Source organism: Macrobrachium nipponense, chromosome 1, assembly GCF_015104395.2.
Source record: "Macrobrachium nipponense isolate FS-2020 chromosome 1, ASM1510439v2, whole genome shotgun sequence".
NCBI lineage: Eukaryota > Metazoa > Arthropoda > Malacostraca > Decapoda > Palaemonidae > Macrobrachium > Macrobrachium nipponense.
This window is the reverse complement of record NC_087200.1, coordinates 196,775,462-196,789,818: the sequence shown is the minus strand read 5'-3', so window position 1 is coordinate 196,789,818 and position 14,357 is coordinate 196,775,462. Positions and strand designations below refer to the sequence as shown.

The 14,357-nt window shown below is 42.3% G+C and overlaps 1 protein-coding gene across 3 annotated transcripts in view; it reads left to right on the top strand.

The window, feature by feature from the left end:
• The window catches only part of LOC135219992 (uncharacterized), a 188,853-nt gene that overhangs the window by 101,045 nt on the left and 73,451 nt on the right, over window positions 1-14,357 (top strand). For all 3 annotated transcript variants that reach the window (XM_064257272.1, XM_064257273.1, XM_064257274.1), the window contains exon 6: window positions 5,634-5,750. In XM_064257272.1, coding sequence (XP_064113342.1) covers window positions 5,634-5,750 — 117 coding nt within the window. The remainder of the gene's footprint in view (window positions 1-5,633; window positions 5,751-14,357) is intronic.

Genomic DNA, 14,357 nt, shown 5'->3' with positions numbered 1-14,357 from the left:
TACTCAAATTCTTAGAAACGGATAGGTTTGAACCTATGGACAGTGCTTCTTTACGAGAGCTAACGAAGAAGACTATTTTCTTGGTAGCCTTAGCTACAGCTAAAAGGATTAGCGAGCTGCAAGCTATTAACAAACAAGTAGGATGGAAGCACAATAAAGCAGTTTGTTCGTTTCAAGAGGAATTCTTAGCCAAGAATGAGAATCCTTCACATCCGTGGCCAAGGTCATTTGAGATTTCAGGACTGGCTGATTCTAGTAGGTCAAGAACAGGAAGGGTTCTTTGCCCAGTAAGAGCTTTACGTTACTACGTAGAAAGGACAAAAAGCATTAGAGGGGCTTCAGGTTCTCTCTGGTGTTCTGTCAAAGATACTACTAGACCTATGTCTAAAAATGCTATGGCTTTTTTCGTAAGAGAAGTCATTAAGGAAGCACATTTGCTTTGCCAGGAAGAATGCCTTCGGTTTGCTTAAGGTTTTAAAGCTCACGAGGTGAGAGCGGTAGCTACACGTCCTTGGCATTCAGAAAAAATTTAGCCCTCAAGGAAATTATAGATTCTACGTTTTGGAGGACAAATTCGGTCTTTGCCTCGCATTACCTCAGAGACGTGAAGACAACTTTTGATAATTGTCAAACGTTAGGCCTGTACGTATCCTCAGGTACAGTACTGGGCAAAGGAGTTTCCACCCCATAACCTACTAACATGCTAGGCTATTATTTTAATTAGGTTATAGTGTTTTATGGTTGTCTGAGAAGGTTATTACCTGCTCAGTTTTTTGGTGTAGTATTTTGTTATAGTGATTGTGTGTGGTTCAGGTGACTAACTTTCCTAGCATGAATGCCCGTGGTAAATGAGGGCTAGGGTTCTCTGTCAGCAGATTGGTCATGTCCAGTTGTCAGACCCTTGTTATTAGCTTTCTCAACAAACAGGTCACATCCTAGTTGAGAGCTACTAAGGTTTAGCAGGCTAAGAGGCAGGACCTACGAAGTCAGCTACCTTAGCAGGTAAGGAACCTAATAGTAATTTTAAAAATTAGTTAATTTTTGAATTGTGACGATGTTGCTGTCTATGACCCACCTCCAAATGTGTCAATCAGCTATATATATACCTGCCAGGTAAGTGTCATGCATAAAAATGATATTGTTATGATACAATAAAGTTTTATGCATACTTACCTGGCAGGTATATATAATTAAATTCCCACCCTCCTCCCCTCAGGAGACAGGGTTCAGAGAAAATCTGAGGAAAACGGGAATGGTTCCGAGCACCAGCACCACGGGAACGGGGTGGCCATCACCTGAACTACCAGTGTACTAGCGGTTGCCGCGAGTTTTGAAATTCTGCCAGTGCGACAAGAAAGGATAAGCTATATATATACCTGCCAGGTAAGTATGCATAAAACTTTATTGTATCATAACAATATCATTTTCTTGTACATATCAATGTTTTAGGCTTATTGAGTTATGTTTACTAATTACCCTGTAACTACGAAAGTAAGAGGAATTTTGACGAAATATTTCGTACACATATTCTCAATTGCCATATGAAGCTCCATGAATTTTTTTGTGACTGCATTTTTTGCCTTATACCCCCATATATAAGGGTTCCGGCCCGGCCCCCTTAAGGCAAAGCCTGTAAATTGCCGCTGAACTTTAAAACAAGATGATTAAGTAGTTAACTACGGGTCCGGTAGTTGGGATTCCTTCCCGACTGGACGTAAACATTCCAATTTGCTTTCGGCAGTTGTATGGAGAGGACATAACCACTCGCTCTCTGCCCGACTGTTTTGCTGTACTTTCTTCTACCTCACAGTGGGATCAATCTTGTTTTCAATTGTGGACACGTGTATGCTTGTGATTGTGCGTTGCTTATTATTATAATGCAAACCCATGAATCAGTAAAGCCAAAGAAAGCTGCCTTCTCCCACCAAGTATGCCCAGGAGTTGGTGGGAAGAAGTGTGAGGACTTCAGATCTTTAGTAGAGATGGATATTCGCACCCTTCGCACACATTGCCAATGGCGTGGATGTTCCAGAGATGATACGTGTGCAGAATATTGTTCCTGGACTCTTGAGCAGTGGGGGAGGTTTGACGGGAGGAAGCACTATCAGAGGAAGGCTTCTACAGGTGACGTCGGGGGTGACGCGTCCCCGACGACGCCTTTGGTTACCGACCCATTGTCATCGTTTCAGTCTCTCAGTAATACAGGCTCGCTTACCACTAAATTACAGAATTTGTAGAGAATTTTTTGCTAAATGTACAAAAACTGAACTCGTAACACTGAATATTACTGCCCCTTGAAGAAAACAAGTCTATTACATTTCTGGCAAATACTTTTACCCTGCAATGCCTGATTGTGGAGCATGGCTGCTTGATAATAGCGTAAATCAAAGTAAATGCCCATAATCAGGTGAATCACGTCAAAGTAGTGATTATCTACATCAAAGGATGGTGCCATAAGAAAGCCCTCTCTACCCTTTGCAATGGCGGCGTGCTGCGCATGGTGATCTCGTTCATGTCCTTTCCATGTGTATAATTCCATGCATATATGTATCAACACCTTGTCTCAATGGACACTGTTCCAAGGAAAAGAATTACGAATTCCACATCAAAAATAATTTGTCTTTTATGTAAGGTCAGCCCTGATTGCACTGTATAAAGGTGGTCTGTAACACATTAGTGACCCAGTTGACAAACCTCACTACACAATACTTTCTTTAAGAACCATCCATAGGAGGGGGAGAAATTCCATGGTTATAAAAAGAATTAAAAGCAAAAAGAAAATAGTATATAAATAGAATATTCTAAGCCTAATTTATGATTAGCAAAAAGAAAATAGTAAATAAATAGAATATTCTAAGCCTAATTTATGATTGATATTTTACGTATTGTATTTTGTATGATTACCAGAGAGTGGATTTGAGTGAGGAGCCAGTAGAGATAATCTAGTGGTAAAGGTACACAGCTAGAAGTGGGAAAACTTAGTATAAGAGAAAGCTGGCACAAAGAATTGAGAATTTAAAAACAGTCTGGGAGAGCTCTGCTGAAATGCTGATGGTTCAGCCTTACAGTGGAATTAGCTTGGTTGTCGAGTGGGGAATAACAGTAGGAGGTCTGCCAATAGCAGTGAGTTTATTCTTTCTAAGATAATAACATGACTTGGACAAGTTCTATTCAGAATAAGGTATCCTGTGATTAATGGTATTGAATGAAAAACATTTTTGTATCATAAAAACATTGAATGGGTGATGTATGTTCTTTCTTAGCTTCCTCTCACGGTGATACTGTTGTGGAATATTAGTCAATACCTGTTTTGAAATTAAGTAAATGGTGTGTCTATCCAAAGAGCTGAATTGCAGGTAAGAGGAATGAAACATAAAAAGTTGTTGACTGGTATAAAATAGTTGGAAAGAGAAAATCATTGTATGACAGTACTTTAAAGTTTGAAGACATTGGTTTGCTGCGGTTAATAATTGTTGATTTAATTTAAATCTGAAATTTAATAGCTTCAAGTTATTTAACTTTGGTAAGTGAATTGAGGCTGTAGTTGGAACCTGCATTTGAGAATCTTGACTTTGAATTGAGATTTTTTAACTAAGCTTATAACTTAACAAAGATTGAGGTGAGAGAATTTACCAGTTCACATATGTCACTGTGTATGCCATTTATGACTGTTTTTCCTTGAAAACTGTCTCTCATTTTGGTTGAAGTAAGGGACAGGATGCAAGGTGTTAATATGAAAGCTCTGGTAGAAAAGCCATAGGCAGCACCTCAGATATTCCTTCTTCCTGCTGCAAGGCCCTGGAGATTGCATGAGTGGTAAAATTGTGCTTTTCGTACAGGTAGGTGCCTCCAGGTAGATAGGTATTAGGAAGAGATCCTTCAGTGGATCTTCTAGGACTAACAGATATCCTAACCCTTGCAGAAACAGCCATGGCTGGTGATTGTTTTTAAGAGAAGTTAGTGGTTGCCAGTTGTCAAGAATGGTTGTTGGTGGCCATCAACTAACTTTAGTGAAGGTATGGAAGATCCTAATAACAGCAAAAGCTAAGAAGCTAGTTGCCTCAGGGAGAGCCTCTATACTGAATATCTGGATGGTCTTTTCAGTAGTAAATAATGTCCTGAAGAAGAGGGACTTACTCAACCCAGGGTTGCTCTCTTTTATTCTGCAGCTAAACAACAAAAGCTTGTGCCAAAGGAAGTATATATGAAAAAAAAACTAGCACATACTGATAAGGTGTAAGCAACAGTGGCTCCATTGTACGTGAGCTGAACCTTCAAGTATGAATGTAGTTTGTTTGCAATTACAGTATCAACCAGTTGGTTGGCAGGTCATTAAACTTTAAGTTAGTAATATGTGAACTGATACATTATAGAAGAATTGTATGATATAGAATTCCTCATTCTATATCATACAAGTTATGAAAATAAGCGCAAATATGTGGTGGAACCTCATTTTTCATACATAATCCGTTCTGGAACCTCCCAGGAAGTCTGAAACATACAAAAACCAAAACAATAATTCCTATAAGGAATAATGTACAATCAATGTATTCCAGACCCCAAAAAATATTTTTTTAAAATACATTTTATTAGGAATAAACACAGTTTTACATACAGAAAACAATGAGAAGTAAATATAAATGAATAATGAGATGAATAATAAACATTTAACATCACTCTTACCTTTATGGAAGACACTTGTTAGTGTATTGAAGACAGAGAGAAAGGGAGGAGGAGGAGAGGTTATTGTTTGGAAGGGGAATCCCCCTCCAGAAGGGTTTCAGGTATCAAGGACTTATCTGGGGTTACTTCTCTTCATTTTTTACTGGTATTATCTGGGGTTATTTCCCCTCTTCGGTTTTTACTGGCACTAGTACCAGCTTGAGGGTCAGTGGACCCCTGTCGCACAACAAAACTGTCCAGAGACATTTGTTTCTGACTTCTCTTTAAAATTTTCCCAAAGTTAAACATGGCATTGTCATTAAAGATGTTGGAGACACGGATTACATCTTTGTTGGGATGATAATTCTCCACAAAATCTTTTACATCACTCCACTTTGCAAAACTGTCCTTAATAACTGAAATAGGCGCATTATGTATGCCCATTCTCTTTCTGAATTTTTCAAAGCAGCCTCTGCTAGCCTTAAATTCACCAACAGCAGCACTTATTGTAGGCATTTTCTTACTGAGATCTACATGCAACACCCTCCAACATTTTGCTACGAGTTCTTTCTTAAATTTATAGTGGAACTTTCTTTTGCCCTAAGATAGCTTTTTTAGCAGTTGCACTCGAATAAAAAAGCACAAAAAACAACAAACACAAAAGAAGAATGGATTATGAGAAAACAAGGGATGCTTGTTTGGGCCCTCGGTACAGGGCCTAGTCAGGGGTGGGCTCTGGAAGGAGCGTTTCTGAGTGTACAAAATCTGAGGTGCCACTGAATAAGAGAAAGAGAGAGATTTAACACATAAGAAAGAAGTTTATAGAAAGGAAATTGAAGATTAAGAAATATAACAAAAAGTTGATACTATTGACAATAAAGCTCTGAATATCCAAAAGTAGTTAATACTTGATTTTTAACATTACCTGTAAGTATTAATTTAAAAATATATTATGATGTCTTTTTTTTCAGCTCCTTATATTGATTTGAAGGTGAATCCAGTCATAATAGATGATTCCTTGGGGTTGGCATCTAAGGATGCAGTATTCTTTTCAATGCACAAGTTCCTTGGTGGAGTTCAAACACCAGGTAAGATTTTGAATAGAAGGGTGCACATTTTTTAAAGTAATGTCTCTAACCAAGATGATAGATCTACATCCATTGCAAACTTTGATCATCTGTACTTTTTCTCTGGTTTTTTGGTTTTTTGATATTGGTGTTTCTTACTTTTGCTTTGAATGTTGGTTTTAATTCCAAAGGGAGCTTTTAATGTTTGTAATTTTACTTATCATCTTATGTGATTTTGTAAAATTTTATTTCCATATTTTATGTATATATTCTTTAAATGCAATTGAGCTTAGATATTGTTTATATTTATTTGCTTGAATTCATTAAAAATCACTAATATTAATTCAATCATTATAAATATAGATGTCCTTAAAGGTGTAACCAAGGGTCATGAAACTTAGGAAGTGAAATACAGTAGTCCCCTTTTATCGGCGATCTGGTTTTATGGTGCTTGATTTGTGGTTATCGGCAATGATAATAGAGTGTTGGCACCGATACATACCTAACAGAGGTGCCATTAACGAGTTATTGGTGCCAAAGTCCAGTTATTAGCGCCGATAAGCACCGAAAAATCACCATTTTTGGTTATCAGTGATTTTTGCTCATCATCAAGCTGTCGGAATGGAACCCCCGCCAACAACCAGGGACTACCTGTACTATATTTGGAATCTGCATGTGTTCCTGCATCTCCTCATTCTAAAGTATATTATTATTAGTATTATTATTATTACAGGCAGCCCCCGGTTATCGGTGGACTCGGTTAATGGCGATCTGGTTTTATGGCGCTTATCTAAGAGTGCCACAAAATCAGTGATTTATGGCGCCATAACAGGCCGTGTTTCAGTTATCGGAGCCAAAAGGTGTCAATAATAGAGATATGGCACCATAATATACCTAACAGGTGCCATTAACCAGTTATCAGTGCCATTAACCGAATCTCGTTGCCATAAGTGCTACACATCACTGAGTTTTGGTTAATGGCGGTTTTCGCTTATCAGCACCCTGCCGAGAACGGAACCCCCGCTGATAACCGGGGACTGCCTGTATAATTATTATTATTATTGTTATTATTATTATTATTATTATTATTATTATTATTATTTATTTATTTATTTATTTTTTTGCGCTATCACAGTCCTCCAATTCGACTGGGTGATATTTATAGTGTGGGGTTCCGGGTTGCATCCTGCCTCCTTAGGAGTCCATCACTTTTCTTACTATGTGTGCCGTTTCTAGGATCACACTCTTCTGCATGAGTCCTGGAGCTACTTCAGCTTCTAGTTTTCCTAGATTCCTTTTCAGGGATCTTGGGATCGTGCCTAGTGCTCCTATGATTATAGGTACGATTTCCACTGGCATATCCCATATCCTTCTTATTTCTATTTTCAGATCTTGATACTTATCCATTTTTTCCCTCTCTTTCTCTTCAACTCTGGTGTCCCATGGTATTGCGACATCAATGCGTGATACTTTCTTCTTTGCCTTGCACGTATCACCCCCTATCTGTTCTGATACCATAGTCCCAGAGGATCTTTGCCTGATTGTTTTCTATCACTCCTTCAGGTTGGTGCTCGTACCACTTATTACTGCAAGGTAGCTGATGTTTTTTGCACAGGCTCCAGTGGAGGGCTTTTGCCACTGAATCATGCCTCTTTTTGTACTGGTTCTGTGCAAGTGCTGGGCATTCGCTTGCCATGTGGTTTATGGTTTCATTTTTCGTATTGCACTTCCTACATATGGGAGAGATGTTATTTCCGTCTATCGTTCTTTGAACATATCTGGTTCTTAGGGCCTGATCTTGTGCCGCTGTTATCATTCCTTCAGTTTCCTTCTTTAGCTCTCCCCTCTGTAGCCATTGCCATGTGTCATCGCTGGCTAGTTCTTTAGTCTGTCTCATGTATTGTCCATGCATTGGTTTGCTGTGCCAGTCCTCTGTTCTGTTTGTCATTCTCCTGTCTCTGTATATTTCTGGGTCTTTGTCTACTTTTATTAGTCCTTCTTCCCATGCACTCTTTAACCACTCGTCTTCACTGGTTTTCAGATATTGCCCCAGTGCTCTGTTCTTGAAGTTGACGCAGTCCTCTATACTTTAGGGCCAAATATGAAGAACTTAAGCTACTAATTCATGAGCATTCCCCCATAATTGTATGTCTACAGGAGAGCAAGCTTGATGCTAATACTCCTTGTCCTCGAGAGTATATTAGCTATAGAACACCATATAATCAACAAGCAGGGAGCCATGGCGGAAGTCTCATTTACGTTCGTCGAGATGTTCCCCAAATATCTTTGTCTATTCGTACACCTCTGCAGGCAGTGGTTGTACAGATTGATATAGGGAGAAAATATACAATATGCTCTCTGTACCTACCTCCAAATGAAAATATTTTGTATGATAATTTAGTAGACGTGATTCAACAACTCCCCCAACCTTTTCTCTTATTGGGAGATTTGAATGGTAGACATCCTTTATGGGGCGATGTTTTAGCAAACACAAGGGGAAATATTATATCATCAATTGTGGAAAATGAGGATGTCGGACTCCTTAATACAGGAGAGCCCACACACTTTCATGTCCAGACAGGTACCTTGTCATGCATTGACCTATCAATCGCAAGCTCTAATTGCCTTCTCGATTTTGATTGGAGGACATTAGATGATTGGCATACTAGTGATCATGCACCAATCATTATCAACACTAACAATGGTCCACCTCTACAGAGATCGCCACAATGGAATCTTGACAAGGCAGACTGGGGTAGATTTCGTGAGCTAAGCGAAATTGAAGGGAATGCAGAACAGTTTGAAAATATTGATGATGCCATAGACATGCTGGATGGAACCCTTCATACAGCAGGAGTCAATTCAATTCCCAAAACAACAGGGTTATTCAAACGATGACCAGTCCCCTGGTGGTCTTCAGAATTAACTGCCCTGCACAGAGCCACAAGAAGTCTTTAACCCGTTTGCGCAGACACCGTACTGAGGAGAATTTAATTATATACAAGAAATGTAGAGCACAGTTCCGTCGTGCCATGAAAGAAGCTAGGCGCCAGTCTTGGGTGTCTTTTGTTTCCTCCATTAACAGTAGAACACCACCATCTCTGTGTGGAGGAAAGTAAAAAAGATAGCAGGCAAATTCACCCCCAACCCACCACCAGTGTTGAAGGTGAATGATCAGTATGTGACTGGAGCAACTGAGGTTAGCAATGCCCTGGCAGATCATTTCTCAAATGTATCATTCAAGTGTGAAGTAGCTCCTGGTCACCAGTTTAGGAGCAATGAAGAAAAGAAAATTTTAAATTTTGCAACAGGAAGGGAAGAGTCATACAACTCTCCTTTTACTGAAAGAGAATTTGACTCCGCACTTGCTACGTGTAATGATACAGCCCCTGGACCCGATGGAATTCCATATGCAATGATTAAACATGTACCTGTTAATACCAAGTTGTTTATTTTAAGCATTATTAACAGAATATGGCATGATCATAGTTATCCAAGTGTTTGGGAACTAGCCATTATTTTAGCCTTTTTAAAACCTGGTAAGGATAAGTTTCACTTATATAACTTACCCGGTGGTTACATATAGCTGTCGTCTCCTGACGTCACGGCAGAATTTGAAATTCGCAGTAGCGCTAATGGTTTGACAGGTGATCCCTCTACTCCCGCCCTCTACCGGGTACCGGGAACCATTCCAACCATAAATCAGAAGTTTCCTGCCGTCGGAACCGGTAACACGGTTCCTCTGCTGGTTGGAATTTGGATTTGATCATCTTGGTTTTCTCCTTTTGGTGATGTACCTTGAGTTTACTGATCTTTTTGCTAGCGCTATAGTTATTTTGGTTTTGATATTGTTGTCCTTTTTAGGAATTATTTTGAATTCTTCACGATGTCTGACACCAGCTCTGTTCAGTATAGGGTGTGTAGTAGTGGGTGTAAGACTAGACTTCTTAAAGCTTCACTTGATCCTCATTCTACTTGTGTTAGTTGTAGGGGACGTGAATGTTCTTTTGAGAATACGTGTGAAGAATGCAAGTTTCTAACATCTCAGGAGTGGAAGGCACTGGGAAAGTATATGAGAAAGTTAGAAAAAGATAGAATCAGAAAGGCTTCACAGAGATCTTCTTCTAAGTTTGTGAGTAGCCAGGATATTCCTCTGAATTCTGTTAATCCTGTTCCTATTAACCCCGTAGTGGTTGCTCCTGCCCTCGAATCTGTATCTCCCGATCCCGATCCCGTGTCAGTATTACGAGCCGATATGGACTCGAAATTTGTCTCTTTCCTCACCACTATGCAGAAAATGGGTGAGACAGTGCAAGAAGTGGTAGTTAAGTGTGATAAATTACTTAGTGCAAGTGTAGTGGAGGAGGTGGTTGTTCGGCCCGTTCGTTCTCCTAGGTCTAGGCCCCTGTCAAACTCCCCAGATCCTGGGAGGAGGCATGCCGAAAACCGAAGGGAGGCGAGCGGGATCTGCTCCCGAGCAGCCGCCCCCTCAAGCAATCCTGTAGCCGTATCCCAGGATGCTGTCGCTCACCATTGGAAAGGTGTTGCGAGGAAGTGTTTTTCGTCAAGCGACTCTAGTTCAGATGTTTCCTCTTATAGAGGTTGGCGTAATAAGACTTCTAGACCGCTGAAAAGGTCTCGCGATGTTTCGCCTGCTGCGGTTCCCAAGAAGGTGGCGGCTGCCGAACCTTCTTGTAGTCTTTGGGAGGAGCCTGAAGATTTTTTTTCTCTTCCCCGGCGTTTCGATTTTTTACGCCCCCCCCTTCTCTCATAGAAGTGGAGAAGCTTGAACACGCACACTCCTTCGGAGCCTTCTCCAGAGCCTCCTCAAGCGATAACTCCTGCGGCTCCAGACGTGTTTGTGGATCATCCTTCTACACCTCCCGCGCCTTCTACGTCGGTGGATCCTCAAACTTCGGTGTTTGAACAGATGAATGCCAAGTTAGGCAGTATCTTGGAGCTTTTTGGCAAGTCTCTTTCGTCCCCGAATGCGCTCCCGACCGCCTTACATCTTCCACAGACTACTGTGCAGTCCTCTTCGCAGGCTCCTTTTCAGTCGCCTCTTCAGGCTCAGACTCTCCATGTGACTCTTCAGACGCCACTTCAGGCGCCTGGTCGGACTCCTTTCCCTTTGACCCATTCCCCGTTCTATGGCGCCACGTCAGGCTCTCGCTCGAGCACCACCTCAGCCACCAGCTCAGCCGCCAGCTCAGCCGCCAACGCAGCCGCCAGCTCAGCCGCCCGGATACGTCTCAGTACAGGCTCAGACGTCTTCTCCTGCTTTCTCACACCCTCCTCGGACGCATCAGGGTGTATCAGGGTGTGACTTCGCCGAAAAAATATGGATTCCTCTTCCGATGGAATGTTCGCCAGTTTCGTCGAAGGAAGCTCGGATTTGGAGGAAGAAGGAGAGGACTTACAAGAAAAAGACAAGCATTTGTCGGGGTATAAACTCCTTTTACGATCCTTCGTTGACAACTTTGGAGATTCTTTTGCGCCTTCCGTTCCAGTTTCTCCTAGTTCGCAGTGGAAAAAGGACAGTAAGCCTGACTCCTCGTCCTCGTTCACGCGTCTCGTCCTCTCGATTTCGGCTAAGAAAGCTATCAAGAAAGTTAACGCTTGGCTTTTGGAGAAGAGGGAACAGGGAAAAATGTTTTTTGTCTTCCCCCTTCGAGACTTTCGTCAAGGAGCCGTGTCTGGGTATGACACTGGAGAAGTTTTTTCCCTGGGTGTGACTGCCTCCGCTCAGGGAGACTTTTCTAGTCTTGTGGACTCTTCCCGCAGAGCAGCCCTTAATACTGCTAAGATTTTCTTTTCAACAAATGAACTGGAGCATCTTTGCAAGAGTGTTTTCCGTGTTTTCGAAGTTGTTAGCTTCCTGGATTGGGCCATTGCTTCGCTGGCCAGGAAAGTCAAGTCATTTGGACTTTCGGAGGAGCAGTTGAAGGATTTTGCCTCGGTACTGGATTGTATCGATAAAGGCATCTGTGATGGAGCTTCGGAGCTCGCTGCCATTTTCGCCTCTGGAGTGTTGAAGAAGAGACAGCTTTGGTGCTCCTTCTTGTCGAAAGGGGTTTCATCGAACCAGAAGTCTGCCTTGCTCTTCTCTCCTTTGGACAAGAAACACCTTTTTCCGCAAGAGGTTGTGAGCGAGATCGCTCAATCTTTAACACAGAAAGCGACCCAGGATCTTTTATCACAGTCAGTGAAGAAGTCCAGGAAAGATAGCTCCGTTCTTTGGCTTCTCGCGGAGTGCTCCCTCCACGGAAGCTCCTAAACCATTTCGAGGGAGAGCTCCCGTTCGATCTTCCTCCAGGTTTCGTGGGAGAGGTAGAGCCTCTTCTAAAACCACTCCCTCTTCCATCAAGAAGTAGGCCCGTAGTCCTCCACACAGCAGTAGGAGCCAGATTACACCTTTTCTGGCAGACCTGGTTTCATCTCGGAGCGGATCCTTGGACGGTCCAGGTCCTGAAGGAAGGATACACCATTCCGTTCATCAAGCACCCCCCTCTCACAGAATTTCCTGTGAATTTGTCAGCCTACTCGGAGAACTTCCGAAAAATTTGCTGCCCTCCATCAAGAAGATTCTCGCCTTACTGGCAAAGAGGGCCATAGAGTTAGTGGACTCTCCGCAGGAACCAGGATTTTACAATCGCCTTTTCCTGGTAAAGAAGGCCACGGGGGTTGGAGACCGGTGTTGGACGTCAGTGCCCTGAACGTCTTTGTCCTGAAGACGAAGTTTTCTATGGAAACGACCCAATCGGTTAGCAGCGCTTCATCCTGGAGATTGGATGGTTTCCATAGACCTTCGGGACGCTTATTTTCATATTCCGATTCATTCGGAATCGAGAAGATTCCTGAGATTCGTGTTCCAGGGCCGCATTTATCAGTTCAGGGCCCTCTGCTTCGGCCTGTCGACAGCTCCACAAGTGTTCACCAGAGTTCTGTCTTCAGTAGCAAAGTGGCTTCATCTAGACGGGATACGAATATCCATGTATCTAGACGATTGGCTTCTCAGGGCAAGGTCCAGACAGAAGTGTGTGGAGGACCTACAAAAGACTTTAAGGATGACGGAAAGCCTAGGTTTGTTAGTAAACAAGGAAAGTCATGTCTCACTCCTTCTCAGGAGATAGTTTATTTAGGAGTGAGACTGAATTCAGTTCTTTTTCAGGCTTTTCCATCTCGCCAAAGGATCGACTCTTGCCTGAACAAAATAGACAAATTTCTCGTCAGACAAACTTGCTCGGCGAATCCAGTGGATGAGCCTTTTAGGAACCTTGGCTTCAATAGAGCAATTTGTAAAGTCTGGGCAGGCTCAACATGAGACCACTTCAATTTTACTTGAAGCAGAAGTGGCAAAGGAAGAAGTTCCCAGGAACTCCTTCGTGTTCCCCATCTCGGAAGGAAATCAAACAGGACCTACTTTGGTGGAAATCAGAAGGAAGGCTAGAGGAAGGCTTGTCTCTAAGCCAGTTGAGCCCCAACCTTACGCTTTTGTCAGACGCATCGGACAAAGGGTGGGGAGCTACTCTGGGGAGAAAGGAATTGTCGGGACTTTGGCAGATTCCATCAGAGAAGCTGGCCACATAAAATCTAAAAGAGTTGAAGGCGATTCATTTAGCTCTAATGCACTTCAAGACAGAGGTAAGAGGGAAAGTAGTGCTGGTTCAAGCAGACAACACCACGGCTCTCTCTTACATAAAAAAACAGGGGGGGACACACTCGTTCTCTCTGTGCGAGGCGGCCGAGAAGACCTACTCATTTGGGCGAAAGAGAACAAGGTTGTCTTGAGCACAAGATTTATTCAGGCTCGAAGAATGTAAAGGCAGACATTCTCAGCAGGAGAGGACAAAGTCCTCTCCACAGAGTTGGAACGTTTACATCCTCAAATATGCCAAGAAGCTTTGGGGGGATTTGGGGATGTCCTCAGTTGGATCTCTTCGCCACAAACAAGACAGCTCGTCTACCACTGTATTGCTCCCCCAGTTCCAGACGAGGAGGCGTTTACAGTGGATGCCATGCTTGTGGACTGGTCAAATCTGGATCTGTATGCCTTTCCACCTTTCAAAATGATAAGATTAGTTCTGGCAAAGTTCAGAGGTAATCAGAACGTCAGGATGACTCTGATAGCCCCCTTTTTGGCCGGCCAGGGAATGGTTTCCGGATCTACTACTGCTTGTTGACGGACTTTCCGAGAGAATTACCGTTAAGGAAGGATCTACTCAGACAGCCCCACTTTCAGAGGTTCCATCACAACTTGTCCGCTCTTCGACTAGTCGCATTCAGACTGTCGAGCATCTCCTCAGAAAGAGAGGATTTTCAAAGAGAGCTTCAAGGGCTATTGCTAGACCCAGAAGAGAATCCTCTGATCGAGTGTACCAAGCTAAGTGGGTCCAATTCAGAGCTTGGTGCAAAGAAGAAGGAATTTCGTCTTCTAAGACCTCTATAGCTCAGTTAGCTAACTTCCTTCTTTTTCTTCGTGAGAATAAGAAGCTTTCTACCCAGACGATTAGGGTTTATAGAGCTATGTTTGTCTTCTGTGTTCAGACATCGAGGATTAGACATTTCTAATAATCAAGACCTCTCCAGACCTGATTCGTTCCTTTGATACGACCGAAGACAAAGGAG